Source organism: Phoxinus phoxinus (genome assembly GCF_949152265.1).
Source record: "Phoxinus phoxinus genome assembly, chromosome: 19".
NCBI classification, from domain to species: domain Eukaryota; kingdom Metazoa; phylum Chordata; class Actinopteri; order Cypriniformes; family Leuciscidae; genus Phoxinus; species Phoxinus phoxinus.
In genome coordinates this window covers 29,134,848-29,151,511 of record NC_136894.1, presented here as the reverse complement: position 1 = coordinate 29,151,511, position 16,664 = coordinate 29,134,848, and the positions used below count along the sequence as shown (strand labels likewise).

Genomic DNA, 16,664 nt, shown 5'->3' with positions numbered 1-16,664 from the left:
AAATTAGATTTATATATTTTAATATGAATTTTTTTAGTTTTTACACAATATTTACTCAAAATTAATACGATTTTGTATTTATATTTTTATGTTCATATAATATCTTAGTATTTTTTTATATTTTTATTTAATACTGTCAGTAAAATTTCTACCTGTATTTTACATATTTACTCAAAATGTAATAGAATTTTATTTAATATTTTAATATTCAAGGCTGTCAGGAAGTTATTTGCCGTGCAGTTCTATGAGAAGCATTGAGTTGCATGTGTTGTGATGATCTGTGATTGTGTTAAACTCGCTAGTTGAGTGTACGAGTGCTAGTTTAGCGCCGGCGCCTCACACACTCGCGGCTTCTCCTCAGGGATCGTCTCGGCCTCATGTCAGGACTTGAGTGTGTTTAATGGCTTTTCACATTTTCACTCCGGAAAACATCTTTTCTCCCTTCTGCTCGTTGCTCAAGGCCACATGCAGAGGAAAACACTTCAGAAAACACTTTCAAGCGTCATTAAAAGCACTAGCCATGTGTTCTCTGGGTGTTTGTGTAGTTGTTTATTTTGTGTTTATGTATTTATTATTTGTACGTAGATGTTTTTGTGTGTGTGTCGATGTTTCAAAGATTTCAGTCTGTCATCTTCAGGAGATTAGAGAGACACACACACACACACACACACACACACGCAGCACAAATGTACATCTTGTTCTTACCTGCTTTTGTCTCCACCCACTCACACACACGCTCACGCAGTGTTTCCATGGCAACTGTAGTGTCATTGCAGTGACGAGGATGTTTCACGGTCGCCGTGTAGATCATTACATGGAGCGTTTCCCAGGTGATAGTTGCCTGGTAACAGGCAGAATTGGGGGAGGGGGGGGGGGGGGCTGTTGGTGATGGGTCAGACACACTCACAGTGGACGCATGTTACACACATTGCTCAATTACACACACCACGCTCAAAAACATTCACATTCCATCAAACGCTAAGAACAGATGCACATGATACTCCCGAGACTGTGTGTGTGTGTGTGTGTGTGTGTGTGTGTGTGTGTGTGTGTGTGTGTGTGTGTATGCATGAATGAGGTGCTGTTGTTTTACAGCATTAAAACAGTAAAAGTACATTGTTTCCTCACTGTATTTGTGTACTCACAATATCCAGCATGCATTGAGGGAGTGTACACCATTATAACATACATTCCCAGTGCATGCTGGGTAATAAATCTTTCCTTTACTGCCCAGCATGGATGCAAGGTCAAGTGCCTGTGCAAAAACACAAAGACTCTCAAATACACAAATTCGGTCGCCACCCAGACGTGTTTTCCTACAGAATTATGCTTTTATATATACATATTTATATTATATTACCTGCCTAGGGACTACGGACGTAAATTAGCAATACTGCTATAATCCAGCTTGTTTACATTTTGTATTTTGTACAAATGTACATCAACATGCTTTGTCCCTATCAAATAAAGAAAAAAAAAAGAAAAGAAATATTTATATATATATATATAATCAAACCTGTAACTGGCAGTATTATAAAAACAAATCCTTAATTGAAATACAGCTGAAATAAAACAAAATATAAATATTAGATTTAAAAGATTAAAATGAAAGAACTTTAAAAAAAACTTTAAAAAAAACTAAAACTAATTTAAATGATAATAGGACACCAAAATGAAAAATGAAAGTATAAAAACAAAAGCTAATTCAAAACATTTATAAATTCTATAATAGTAAATAGTACTAAAATATCGCTGGTAACTGCTGAGTAATTTTTATTTAATGATATGGAATTTTCTGGTATTGGCCATATAGTTAAATCTTTCAAATTAAATCTTATTCAAGAGTTTTTAAGAAAGAATATATGATATTCTGTTATTGATTTTTGTTGTTGTTGCATTGTGTATTATTTTATTACTTAATATAGTATATCATCATAGTAGTAATCCTCCAAACGGGAAACGTTATTGGCTGATTCTGAAAATAAAAAATGGCCAAATATCTACTGATCCACTAATGTAAATATATTGTGTTGTCCTGCAGTCGTTGTACCGATACGTGCTGGAGGACGTTTACGAGTTCCCCACGCTGGAGAAGGACCTGAAGGAGTTCCAGAAGCTTCTGCGCCGGAGACAGTGAGCCGCACATTTTGCACTTTAATTGAGACATGTTGAGTAGTGAAGATCTAAAGACTTCAATAATCAGTTTTTAGCAGGTTATCTGTGAGGACATTTGGACAGATGTGGCCCTTACAAGTAAAGCAGAGCACATGCAGATGAACACACACACACACACACACACACACACACATCCTGTGGCTCTGGAAGCGAGTTTCTTTGAGCTCCTTACGTTTGTCAGTTCATCAGCTTATCCTCAGGGAATTGAGCTTAGCATGGACACGTTCCCGCGTGCAGGGCCGGTTCCTCCCGCTGCTCATCCTCAGGGTTTGGCAGGCGTATGTTCGTAATCCCACTAAATGAGGTGAAAGACTCGGAGGTGTAATTATGACTGCCGTGAGGGGCGGAGTTACACTGTGCTCGCGCCCATTCGAAGAGATCTGATTGGCTCCCTGAGCGGCAGAAGGGTAAACTTCCGGCTTCTGAACTGGTTGCAGTTCCACTCTGGCTCCACATGAGGGCGCTCACAGGACGAGTGCAGAATGAATGGAGGTCTATGGAGCTATACCCCTCAAAATCCACTTTTCTCAGAATGTAATTTTTTGTCTAGTAATTTGAATGTTGTATTCGAAAGGAGATGCTAGAAGACATTCTGGTCCCGCTTCGGATGCCACGATGCGGGATCTCTGGTCGTAATCAGTCCTTCACTGACCAATCAGCGTTCATTAGCTAAATTCTAGCGTGTTATGGGGAACAACATCTCAACCTGTAAGAAATCGAAAGGACATAAGTGCTCGTTCATTCAACTTTTGACCTATAACCCATGTTGAACTCGCAAAACCTACAATCAAATCTGAGATTTCTCAACGACAAATTTAGCCGTCTAGCTCCATAGACTCACATTCATTTTGCACTCATGGGCCGATCGCCCCCCAGTGGAACTCTGGTGGAACTACAACCAAAATTCGGTACAATAGGACTTAATAGGGAGTGGCCAGGCTCTCCGTAGACGGGCGTAACGTGTGAGATGAATAATAAAATAAAGCAATAAGCCCCTTGAAGCCGTTTTACAGTGAAGTTAGAACAGCTAAGAGGCGTTGTTAGGCACGACGCGGAACAGAGTTTTATTATGAGCGTTTTATTCTCCACAGAAAGGTTTTGTGTTGAAATGAGGGATGAGACTATGATTAAAACAGTCATTCATCCTGCTGTTAAAACACAACTTCTCACAGTCTGCAGCTCAGCAAGACAGAGACACAATGATGTGTTTCACTTCCTGGTAGAGCGTCACTCTTCAGCTTCAGATAGATGATGTCGAGCGAGAGAGAGAGGAGTCTCACAGGACACACACACACGTCTCTGACAGAAGTGTTCAATCATCAGCCCGTCTCTCAGTTCTCCATCTACTCAGATCAACAGCCACGAATGTCTCCTCATGTGTCTCTAAGATATTTCTCCCTGTTTTCCCTCAGTACGGTGGACGACTATTCTCCACACCAAAAGGTGAGAGATGAAATTGTGAAAAGAATTTACCCAAAAATTATATACCTGGTTGGTAATGTGAGTCCATGAGGCCGTTGTCTAATGTTGCCTGTGCTTCCAGAATAAAGCGCTGTACCAGCAGCTGAGCCTGAAGGAGAACTGTGTTCCTCTCCGAGGCGCTCCAGTCGAGAGCAAAGACGGTAACAGTCCAGGGATTATTTCTGCACACATTTAACATATAGTACATACTGTACACACACATATTTTAGGTGTGAATGTTTTTTTTAGTGCCTAAAATAAATAGAAATGAAATAGAAATCAAAGCTAAATGGCTATATCTAAATTGACAAAATAAATGATATATTTAAATATATAAACTCTACGTTTTTGGGATAAATGTCAAAAGTAATGAATTCTAATTAGGAGAAAACTATTTATCTGTATGTTATACACACACACACACGCACACACACACACAAACAAACACACACACAAACACACACACCCTCACACAGAAACACACTCTCACACACACACACACACACACACACAAATTATTAATATCACAATTTTTTTTGCATTGCAGTATAGATAATTTTCATGGGAATTTTTTCAAAACAAATCATAATATAACAAAATTGTCTTTGTGCAAAATAAATGTATTATATATCATATTTTAAGAATTTTATTGCAATAATGTAAATTTAAATACAGTACAATAACAGAAAAACCCCCAGAAAAAAACAGTAATATTACTAAAAAAAATTATGCAAAAACATTAACTTCATAAATTATAAATGTAAATAAAATATAATGGATACAAAAAATTATAGATTAACAGAACTACATTTTCTTTATGGAAAAACATATTTAAATAAATGATATTTAAATGATATATATATATATCTTTTTAATATAACAGCATACCGTATGCATGTAATAAATATACAAATGAATATAAAAATGTAATTGCTTCATGACTGAATAACTGAATAATAAGTGTGTGTGTGTGTGTGTGTGTGTGTGTGTGTGTGTGTGTCAGTGATGTGTCGTGTGTACGTGAGCTGTGACTCGTATCTGAGTATGCGTGTGAAGCCTTCAGTCGTGGCTCAGGAGCTTCTGCACATCGTGTCTCAGCGGATGGACAGATCTGAAGACGACATGATGCTGACGGTCCAGACGTACAGCGGAGGTACACACACACACACACACACACACACACACACACACACACACACACACTCACTCTCTCTCTCTCTCTCTTCTGTGTCACAGAGCAGCGAGTCCTCCAGCCACACGACAGTATTTATCCCGAGTCTCTGGTGGCGCCGGGCAGACTGATCGCCTGCCGGAGAGACCTCAGCGAGATCCTGGTACCAACAACCACGCTGACTTTACTTCGTGTTTGTGTTCGCTATGAGTTTTTTTACTTTTATTTTTCATTATTTTAATTCACAAGATTAACACTGAAAGTAAACACAATATTAACAGAAGGGAGGAAAAAAAATGATGCATATATACATATCAAATAAATGCTACATAGCGTACACAGCTGTATACTTATAAATGCATATCAGCGCATATTCTTAAATATCAATGAACATATACATACATACCTATACATATGTGCACTGACCCCCCAATTAAAACGAAAAAACAAACAAACAAAAAACAGGTGAGGTTAATCATTCCTATAACAATGACTTAGCTGAGGATGTCTTTACATTCTTTATATATCAACCACTTTTCCCAGTCCATTTTTAAAGTACTTTTCTCATCTTTAGAGTAAGTTTTTCCATAACCAGGATTTCTTCAATAATTCCAAACCATTGTTTACACTTCAAAATAGTATCTTTAAGCCAATCGTTTTTTTTGCAAGCCACAAGAAGAATCTTACATAAATACTGATCACTTTTAGGAACTATGCCTTTGATGTTTCCGTAAGTAAAAGCAGAGATGTTCTAGATCTCTGGGGTTTGAAGGCTCTTCTGTGTGTCTCTCAGCCGCCCCTGACTGAATGTCCAGAGTTGGGACAGAAGACGGTCAGACTGCTGGGCATCAACACGTGGGACGTCGCCGTGGCTCTCACCAACTTCGAGTGGAATCTCTTCAACTCCATCCACGAGGTGAAGCTTCTCAAACACACGTTCACATGACTTCTGCTAGTTGTCCAGTCTGTGGAGATCATCTGCAGGCGAGACGCTGTCCGCTTATAATGCTTTTAATCAACAAAACTGAAACGTCAATACTAATTCAAACGTTCTTATGTCCTTTAAACATTAAGCTCATAGTGGAGTTTTTACAATGTTCTGCTTCAAAAGAACATCCTTTAATCATTTACATGGAATGTTTCTAAAATGTTTTTAGAATTTACACTTTTTTCGAATTTAGAATTAGAATTTACAGGTTTGGAGTCGATAGGAATTTTTATGTTTTTTAAAGAGTCTCTTCTGTTCACCAAAGCTGCATTTATTTGAGCAAAAATACAGTAAAAGCAGTAAAATTGTGAAATATTACAATTTCAAAATGACTGTTTTCTATTTGAAAATATGTTAAAGTGTAATGAAGTGTTCCTGTGATCAAAGCTGAATGTTCAGCATCATTACTCCAGTCTTCAGTGTCACATGATCCTTCAGAAATCAGTATAATATGCTTACATGTATTATTATCAATGGTGAAAATGAATCAATGGTTGTGCTGCTGCTTCATATTTTTTTGGAAACCGTGATACTTTTTTTTTCAGAATTCTTTGATGAATAGAAAGTTCAAAAGAACAGCATTTACCTAAAATATAAATCTTTTGTAACATTATAAAAGTCCTTACTGTCACTTTTGATCAATTTAATGCGTCCTTGCTGAATAAACGTATTAATTTCGTACGTAATACGTAATAAACATGCTTACCTGCAGCTCAGACAGTAGAGCGCTGACGCTTGCAACGCAAGCTCATGGGTTTGATTCCCAGGGAAAGCAAGAACTGATAAGAATGTAAAATGTGTACCTTGAAATGCAATGTAAGTCACTTTGGATAAAAGCGTCTGTCAAATGCATAAATGTAAAATGTATTTTTTATTTTTTATTATGACCAACCCCAAACTTTTGAAAGAGATTGTTCTTTTAAAACACACGTGGACACATGTATCAGAACATGAGAAGCCTGTGTGGTGATGCTCTCTCTCTCTCTCTCTCTCTCTCTCTCTCTCTCTCTCTCTCTCTCTCTCTCTCTCAGCAAGAGCTGATCTTCTACACGTTCAGTCGTCAGGCCAGCTCTGGCCACACGGTGGCGCTAGAGTTCCTGCTGCAGCGCTGTAATGAGGTCCAGCAGTGGGTGATGTCAGAGGTGCTGCTGTGCCCGTCGCTCGGGAAGCGGGTCCAGCTGCTCAAGAAGTTCATCAAGATCGCCGCTCAGTGAGTCTCAGTCCATCAACAGCACTCCACATGTGTTCAGGACTCACATCTGTACAGAAGTGTTAGATACCGGCAAACTGGAATATGCAGCTTTGCTTTGATCAGCCAGTTCTGCTTTTTATGACTGATAATGATTTTTTGTATCTTTAATAAAATAATATATTACAAATGTACAATATTTGAATAGTTTAGTTTATATTTTATCATTACAACAATAATTCAAACTTTTTCTGACAGATACTGATTACTAGTTTAATAAAAAATTTAAAAAATATTACATTTTATTTATTTTATTTTATATAATTTTTTTAAAATATAATAATACTGCTTTTTGAGGCATATATGGGTTATTCTTGTGGATAAAAAATTATATTTTGATATATTACAAATATAGAATATTTTATTTAGATATTATTTTATTATTAAAATATCTTATTTTAGATTATTTAGACAGATTATTTTTAATAAAGTAATATAAATAAAATTAAAAGAAAAAATATTATATGTTGTTATTTAACTAAGAATACAATATTTTATATTATTATCATTTCCGATATTTTTTTTTGTAATTGCATTTTTTTTGTTGCAATCTAAATGTTTGCATATTTAATTGTTTGCTAATTTATTATAGTTTTCTAATTGTTTCTGACTTGAGAATGAGTTAATGATGTTTAAGTTATTAAGAGCAATTATCAAACCAAAATATCATAACCAAAAATACTTTACCTGCATATCAATATATGATTTGATTCCATAAACCAGAGTTTGTCAGTGGCAGCTTTTGTGTTTTTGTGTGTGTGTGTGTGTGTGTGCGTGCGTGTGTGTGTCGCATGCATCAGCCGCTCAGTGAACACACTGTGTGAACAGATGATGTGCGGTTATCTTTATTATAGTCCGTCAGAGGTTCTGGTGATGATGCAGGTTAATGTCTGTGTGGGTGTTTAAAGTCTGTGTCTGGAAGGCAACAACTGACTTGTGTGTGTGTGTGTGTGTGTGTGTGTGTGTGTGTGTGTGTGTGTGTGTGTGTGTGTGTGTGTGTGTGTGTGTGTGTGTGTGTGTGTGTGTGTGTGTGTGTGTGTGTGTGTGTTTCAGCTGTAAAGCGCACCGGAACCTGAACTCCTCGTTTGCCATCATCATGGGTTTAAACACCGCAGCCGTCAGCCGGCTCAACCAGACATGGGAGGTAAAAACAGCTTCACTGACTTACACACGCTCACTGTACTAACCGGCTTGAACAGAGGCAAACACAGAATATACAATGTTTAATGATGTTTGAGGATTTATGGCTTGTTGCTCTGGTTTGAACACTGAGTTAAAGATACAAAGGTCAGCATGAAATCGAAGCTGCAGTTGTCTTTTCTGCCCTATTGGATCAAGAACAAATGTGGGCGGGGCTTGATTTTGTCCATTGGGAGTTGATTGGATGGTTGTGGTTTGCTATTGGTGTATCTCATGTGAGTGACAGATGGCCCCGCCCACATCATCAGAGAAGAGAAGTGATTTTGATTAAAGATCAGTGGTGCTAAATAATGATGTGCACGGATAAATAATTTCTAATAAATACTGCAATACTCCATTAAAAAAATAAGAATTGTCCATTTTGATTTCATGGTGACTTTAAAGCTGGAGGAGATATTCAGTTTCTGCCGCTCTCTTTCCTGCAGAAAGTTCCTGGAAAATTCAAGAAGCTTTTCTCTGAGCTTGAGCTGTTGACGGTAAGCCAAACCCAGTTACATAAGCATAAAACAAACATAAATATGGTTGATTTTGATTTCATGTCAACTTTATGATCATACAGAGATTCTTCTTCTTCCTCAGGATCCATCCATGAATCACAAAGCCTACAGAGACGCTTTCAAGAAGATGAAGCCGCCCAAAATACCCTTCATGCCTCTGCTGCTCAAAGGTGAAGGAGATCTCATGAACCGCTGATGTACAGGAAGTGATGTCACAGATACTCAGTGTTTGTTTCTTTTTGGTCTCGTAATGTTGTGATCTCTGCTGGTTTTCAGATATCACCTTCATCCATGAGGGCAACAAAACATTTCATGATAATCTGGTGAATTTCGAGAAGCTGGTGAGTGTCAGTGATTGACAGCCTTCAGATGTGCTATCTTCATTGAGATGTGTTGTTGATGTGTGTGTGTGTGTGTGTGTGTGTTTTCAGCACATGATAGCCGACACCGTCCGACTCATCCGCCACTGTCAGACTGATCAAACAGGTCCGTCTTTCACAAACATCATTTACATATGTCTGCTTTTTTACTTATCAAAATGAAAGCATCACATGGTTGATATTCCATAAGGTGTGATTAATATAAACACTCGTTATGCTTTAATATCAGGGATTTTAAGTGATTTTTATTTATTTATTTGGCATTCTGAGCAGAAACTGTATTTTTATGAGATGTTTTGCTAAATAACATTTGCTAGATGTAATTGAAAAAACTTGTGTAGCCTATTTGGTTTAGTGAAAAATTATCAGAACAAAATAACATTATTAACCAGTTACCAGCATTTCAAAATATTAATTTTAATGTTTTCACTCTGAAACTGTTTAAAAGGATTTTGGTTCCTGATTTTGTTCCTTGAACCATTTCTAATCTCTGGTTATATACTGTATATTAATAAATATATATCATATTTCAGTTATTATAATAGTATTGGCCAATCTTAGTGTTTTATATCATTATTATTCTGATTATATTATTAAAACAGTACAAATTTATCAGCTATCATATTCGTGATCTGCCATAAATATACACATTTACATTTAGAAAGGTAAGAAACATTTTTTTTTACAAATATAATGTTTATTTATTATCATAAGCTGCTAATGATCAGCTATCTGTATATTTGTAATTATTTTGTTATTTTAGTTTATATTTTATTATTAAAATATAATAATGCTGTTTTTTTTATGACAGATGCAGATTATTTTTGTTTGATAAAGTAATATTAAATGTATTATAAATATATATCATATTTTTGTATGTTTTCGTTTATATGCTGTTATTCAACTACAAGAATACAATATTTTATATTTTTTATCATTTTCAAATTTTTGTTTTGTTTTTGTAATTGCTGTTTTTTGTTGCAATCTAAAAAAATAGTTTTAGAAAGTTTTCTGATTGCTTCTGACTTGAAAATTAATTAATGTTATTAAAAATTATAAAGAGCAATTATAAAACCAAAATATCAACCAAATCATAACCAAAAATACTTTACAATTCTTTAATCTAGATATAAACTGTATATTAATAAATATATACAATATTTGAGTTATTATAATAGTATCGGCCAATCTGATTATTATTGTTTTTTATTCGTCTTTTTAGGCAACTTTAGCATGGGTGTGTAAACGTATGCATACAGTAGCACTGTAATTAGCAGACACTACTAACTATTAGCTATAGTATCAGGCAAAATGTCTGTATTGATGCATTGATAATTAAGTTCTAATTAATATCTCCGGTCAAGCTCTATGAAATGCAGCAGCTTTGCATCTCTCTCTTCATTAGAACTGAGAGAGTGAACTGAAGAGAATAAATCTATTAACTCCATTGATTTCTCCACTTCCCAGGAAACGAGCTTTCCCCGTGTGACAGTGCCGAGGTGCGATCCAGCGTCCATTACCTGCACATCATTGACAATCAGCAGACTCTGTTTGAGCTGTCCCACAGACTGGAGCCGCGAGCCTGAGAGAGAGAGAGGGGGAGGAGAGAGGAGAGAGAGAGAGGGGGAGAGAGAGAGAGAGAGAGGAGAGAGAGAGAGGAGAGAGAGAGAGAGAGAGAGAGAGAGCGCCCCCTGCTGGACGTTCACTCTCCTCACACACAGGTTGAGTTGCTATCATCTTCAGCAGACACACACACACACACACACACACACACACACACACACACACACACTGATTCCAGCTCCCAGCACTGACTGAACGGACACTGGCAGTGGACATCAGTGTGTGTCCTCCACACACACGCAGAGCTCTCTCACACAGACTCATGAGAACAGTGCATCGGTCTGCTTGAACACACAGGTTGTGTTCGCTTGATGTGAATAAATGTTTATTTCTTAATGTCAAAAATAGATCATCGAGAAGTCGATAAAAGCTTTTTTTCCTGTCCACAGGGAAAGTGTAAAGTTTTCAGCAATGTTTTGTTGTACCCGCATTCTGGACCATATTTATAGGCTATATGAATTTATTACTTAGACAGTTAGGGCTGGGCGATATCATAGTTCATATTTTAATTTTTTTTTAAATATAAAAATATTTTAATTTTTTCAGCCTTTTGAACTTTAAGGTATTTATTCGTATTTATATATTTGCTCTGAAATAGATTTGAAGGCTGATTTCTTTTAGTAATTTCAACCAAATTGATTGAAAATGTTTAATGCGAGAAGAAAAATACCATAAAAATCAAGAAATAAATAACATGTATGAACATAACAGTACATTAAAAGCAATATTAACATATAAAAGACTCAAACTTGAGATTGGAAAGTAATCAAACTTTTTTTACTGCAACTGAAGTCAAGATCAGAAACTCAAAGGCCAAATAATATCATCACGATGTTGCTTCATTTTATAAATATGTGATATTTCATAAAAACAAATATATCGCCCGGCCCTACAGTGTAAACTCAGACTGAACGTACAAACACGGCGGGTGTCAAAGGTCACGATGATGTCACATAGAGCCACGTACTCACTTTACACTGAATCTTGTTATGATGATGTCGAGTTTTTTCTTTATTATTTAATGTTTCCAGTTTTTGAGCTCAATCCAGATCTTTGCCAGTGACTGAAGCTTTTCTTACGTGTAACTTTCACAGTGACCCGACAGTATTACTCCCGGCCGAGGCTCTTGAAGGTGTTCGTCGTGTGCGGTTTTGACACAGTCGTTTATATTCGCGGTTCTCAAGCTCGTGTGTGAAACTCATTTCCGTTTTTTGAAGAGATTTTAAAGTGACATGCATGCATATTGTATTTGCACTTACATCCTTGTTTGTACATTATCGTGTAAGAATGTATATATATACGTTTGTAAATGTAAAGAAAAAATAAGTTGAGTCGTTTGCAAACACACGTATCTGTGCCAAGCACTATTATGGGAGAGCGATGCAATATGAGAAGATTTTAATATTGTGAAATGTTTTATAAAAGCCTTGAACGAACCCCCGATCTGTTCTGATGATGTGATCCAGTGCACAGAACAAAACTTCTTAAATGGGATTTGATGTCAAAATCGGAGTTGATTTCTCGATCTGTTTAATTAAAGGGAGTTATAGATTTGTAAATGAACAGCTCAGGAAAGAGTCCCAGTTTTTAGGCCACAGACGTCTGCTTTTCTAGAGTCTGCACTTCTTCTGTTTCCACACTGCCACATGTTCACAGACACAGAAGTGAACATCTCACGTGAATGTCCTGTGATCGACGACACAGAGCTTTTGTTCATATATATGCACTTGTGTTATTCTGTGTTTGACGGGATGCAGAACAGAGAGAGATGATGATGATGATGATGATGATGATGATGAAACATTGGCTGTCCGATGATTTGGTGAATCTCACAAAAAAAGTCTCGCATTTCACCCCGAGGAGTAAGCAATAAGAAGTGAAAAACATCCTTTATCTTATTCATTGTTTAAATTTACTTTATTTTATCAAATTAAATTAAGTACAACAAATACTACCATGCTTTAAAAATTTTTTTTTTTATTATTATTTGCAGTAAGCGAACTGCAAGGTGTTTAAATTTGCTTAATTGTCATGAAAATAATGTCACAATGCGAGGAAATTTTTTAAATTAGGTACTTAAAACCTATTTTATTTTATTTATGTGATTATAAAATAGTATGAATCATATTTATGCAGTTTTGATTTTTTTTGTAGAAAATAAAAATTATATAGGCTATATATAGCCCTATACAGGTGAAACTCAAATTATAATATGATGCAAAAGTTCATTTATTTCAGTAATTCAAGTTAAAAGGTGAAACTAATATATTATATAGACTCATTACATGCAAAGTGAGATATTTCAAGCCTTTATTTGTTATAATTTTGATGATTATGGCTTACAGCTTATGAAAACCTTTCATAATATTCTAATTTTGAATTTGGGGTTTTCATAATCATCAAAATTATAACAAATAAAGGCTTGAAATATCTCACTTTGCATGTAATGAGTCTATATAATATATTAGTTTCACCTTTTAACTTGAATTACTGAAATAAATGAACTTTTGCACCATATTCTAATTTTTCCATTTTCACCTGTAATCTTAATTTGGTCTATTTTGGCAGTTTTTGTGAGATTCTCTCGGGTAAAAGCGTTATGTTGAGGTGTTCTCCTAAAGCGTCGGTTGTGGATGATCTTGTGCTGTAATGGAAGAAACTGGACCGACCTGCCGTTGCCAAAAGCAGGACAGAAAGCCACTGAGATTATGAACATTATGGGGTGTTGTTGTAATCTGCAAATGTAAATATAGATATGCTCTGAATATAAAACTTAATGTTAAAAAACACAGAGATTCAAAGCAATATATTTACAGTCTGTTGCTATAGAAACCACACACACGTCTTTTCTATAACCTGCATTTTTACAATAATGTTGAAAGGCAAATGTCAATAAAAGATTTATGTAACATTACATGCTGTCTTAAATGAATTATTGAATTATACACATGAGAACTCGCTCTGGATTGAAGCCTTTCTTCTGCCTTCCTTGTATAAAGAGATTCACAACGAAAAAAGGCCTTGAGAGTCACATGAGAACTCACACTGGAGGGAAGCCTTAAACCTGCTCTGAGTGGGAAAAGTTTCACAACACACAAAAGCTTAAACTTGACATGAGAACTCACACTGGAGGGAAGCCTTAAACCTGCTCTGAGTGGGAAAAGTTTCACAACACACAAAAGCTTAAACTTGACATGAGAACTCACACTGGAGGGAAGCCTTAAACCTGCTCTGAGTGGGAAAAGTTTCACAACACACAAAAGCTTAAACTTGACATGAGAACTCACACTGGAGAGAAGGATGTCCTCAGTTTCGAATGAGTTTTTCCCAGCCATGCTGTTTAAGATGGCAGTGGCACCATAAAACAGTGTGCACGACATAGATTTTATTGTGGTCCCGTCTAGTTCCCTGGCCCCTTTCCTTTGCTGGTTCTGTCCAGCCTAAAGTCCTTACTGGTTTCATCCAGTTCTCTGGATCCTCCTCCTCCACTGGTTCTGCCCAATATTGACTTTTTTCTAGATTCCATCAGTGTCCTGATCCCTCCTCCTCAACTCATCCAGGGTCTTCCTCAGTTTTCCTGACTTTTCCTCATCCTTATGCTCTGCATGCTTTTCTCAGCCCTTCACTGGCATGACCACATTCTCTTGCCCAATCAGTATTGTGTTTAAATGTTTTGATTTGGTATTTCCGCAGGTCATTTGTAACTGGGCAGGGGATATGCACCGCTCTCAGAGAACTCAGATTCGTCTGTGCCCACAAGAGGTCTCTCGCTATGGCGTAGCCTACAGGTTGCCCGACCTGGTGCCGCCCTGGCGATTTATGTAGGCCACCACTGACGTGTTGTCCATGCGGACTAACTGTACGTTCACACCGCCGCCGGCGAGAGCCATAGACGCGGTGAGATTCGAGGACTCTCTGGCGCTCTGACGTAGATTTTAGAATGCGTGATTTTTAAAAAACTTTATTTAAAGGAGGCGCAAAGCAAGAACTGAACATAAATCAGTATCCTATTTTGTGCATACTGGCCACACATAGGGTATAATTTAACATAAATCTTTTAAATGTGAAAGTAACAAAACACCAACAATTTCAGACACCTTTTTCCATTCGTCGTTCTTTTTATTAATGTCCCTGTATGTAAACAGGGACACGTCGTACAATAACGGGAAACCCGCAACAGAAATAATTAACTTTTCCTCCATTTTGCTTAGGAACTAATGTGGTCGGAACCAAAGTTTACAGGATTGTGTTCTCTGGTATCCTCTCAGGCGGGGGACTTCTACATTCCGATTGGTTGCAGCTGAACCGCGTCATAGCTTATTACCATAAAGTTGACAAATTTCAACTCTTCTCGCCGCTCTCGCCGTCCAAGACGTGCCGCGCCGCCCTCGCCGGAGGTCGCCGCCGACTCTCATTGAAAATGAATGGCTTCCAGCCAATTTGACGCTCTCGCCGCCGGCGGTGTGAACGCACAGTTAGACATGGTGCCCCCTGAGGTTTGATAGAAAAGCTTTGAGGGCCAAACAAACTGTTTTAATTTCCAGACAGTTGATCTGTAAGCTCTGCTCCGTGCTCGTCCAGAGGCCGGAAGCAGGCTTGCCCACGTGCAGCGCTCCCCAACTCCCCAATAAAAACAACTTTCCTCCTGGAAACTACTCCCATGGTCAGACCCTCTTTGTACCAGTCCTGAGCCCGCCAGGGAATCAGGGTCCGTAGAAAGTAGCAGCTGTAGAAACACGATTGTTTTAGCGCGGGGGGGACTAGCTCTATCGGCCCTTTTGCTAACAGATTGGCGCGACGCCAGACGCTTCGGTGGCACAGCTAGGGGGCGCTGATGTCCCTCGAACAAGACCGGAGAAGGCGTTCAAGCAGGAGAAAGCGAGACAAGCGGGGACGCGGCCGGCGTGCGCTCGCTAATCTCCATGCTCTTAGGATGCCGTTGGCTGCGGCGCTTGTTCTTCCTTGGCCGAAGTAGAGCCGGGAAAGGCAAAGCGGGGGAAGCGGCGTCGCCGTCTCGTGAGAAAGCTAGCTGTGTCCGCAGAGATGGGTCGGATCCGCACGTGGCACAAGAAGAGCGAGGCATTTGGAACAACGTTTCGCTCTCTTAACAGACAATAACAGACAGTGAAAAAGGATATGCGTAGACGCCGGATAGCCACAGATGAACGGCGGCCGGAGAAAGACGACTTCTGGAGAGAGTCGTCGGTTGAGTGCTGCTCGCTCAGGCTGAAGGGCTTGTTTGACGGCGAAGGCTTCAGAGTAGTGCTGGGCGGTATACCGGTTCATACCGAAAACCGGTGTATATTTTCGTTACGATATTAATATACCGCCATACCGATGTATTTAATTACACAACGTTCGGAACGAACGTTACGCTGCGCGACACTGTTGCAGTACAGATCCCTCAAAATTGTACTTAAGTAAATGTACTCCGTTACTGTCCGGCTCTGCTAAAATCAAAATTAGGCTAATCAAAGGGAAGAGTGCTCTTACAAATCACGAGGGAGCGATTTGACCGCTGATTTTGGCTAACGTAATAGACTCGCTGTTTTTGCTGATGCTGAATCGTCTTTAGCATACAATACATTCATTACAAATGTAACTAAGTTAAACGTGTGTTTAAACTACACCTGGGGAAACTCGCTTCACCTTCAGAGGCTCTGGGGCAGCTCAGTCTCTCCAGTCGGGTTGCAGGGCCACCGCACCGCAGCAGACTCGCTGTGTGTGTGAGCCAGACTGAGCGAACGCCGCTCTGCACGTAGCACTTGAATCAGGGACGTATAAGTATTTGAGGGGCAGGGGGGAGGGGCTAATAATACATTTAAAATTAAAAATTTAATTGTTCACTTTTGGTAAATATATGGTTTAGTTCACTGTTTTGAGAAGCTTGTGGACATAGTGGCGGGTTGTTTTTACAAGT

The 16,664-nt window shown here is 38.1% G+C and overlaps 1 protein-coding gene across 2 annotated transcripts in view; it reads left to right on the top strand.

The window, feature by feature from the left end:
• Positions 1-10,793, top strand: part of rapgef5a (Rap guanine nucleotide exchange factor (GEF) 5a) — a 63,501-nt gene extending 52,708 nt beyond the window's left edge. For both annotated transcript variants that reach the window (XM_079591085.1, XM_079591086.1), the window contains exons 14-26: positions 2,042-2,133; positions 3,588-3,618; positions 3,719-3,797; positions 4,640-4,789; positions 4,873-4,970; positions 5,601-5,723; positions 6,827-7,005; positions 8,098-8,188; positions 8,670-8,720; positions 8,824-8,911; positions 9,018-9,082; positions 9,173-9,227; positions 10,589-10,793. In XM_079591085.1, coding sequence (XP_079447211.1) covers positions 2,042-2,133; positions 3,588-3,618; positions 3,719-3,797; positions 4,640-4,789; positions 4,873-4,970; positions 5,601-5,723; positions 6,827-7,005; positions 8,098-8,188; positions 8,670-8,720; positions 8,824-8,911; positions 9,018-9,082; positions 9,173-9,227; positions 10,589-10,707 — 1,221 coding nt within the window. In that variant the 3' untranslated portion in view covers positions 10,708-10,793. The remainder of the gene's footprint in view (positions 1-2,041; positions 2,134-3,587; positions 3,619-3,718; positions 3,798-4,639; positions 4,790-4,872; positions 4,971-5,600; positions 5,724-6,826; positions 7,006-8,097; positions 8,189-8,669; positions 8,721-8,823; positions 8,912-9,017; positions 9,083-9,172; positions 9,228-10,588) is intronic.
• The last annotated feature ends 5,871 nt before the right edge of the window (positions 10,794-16,664 follow it).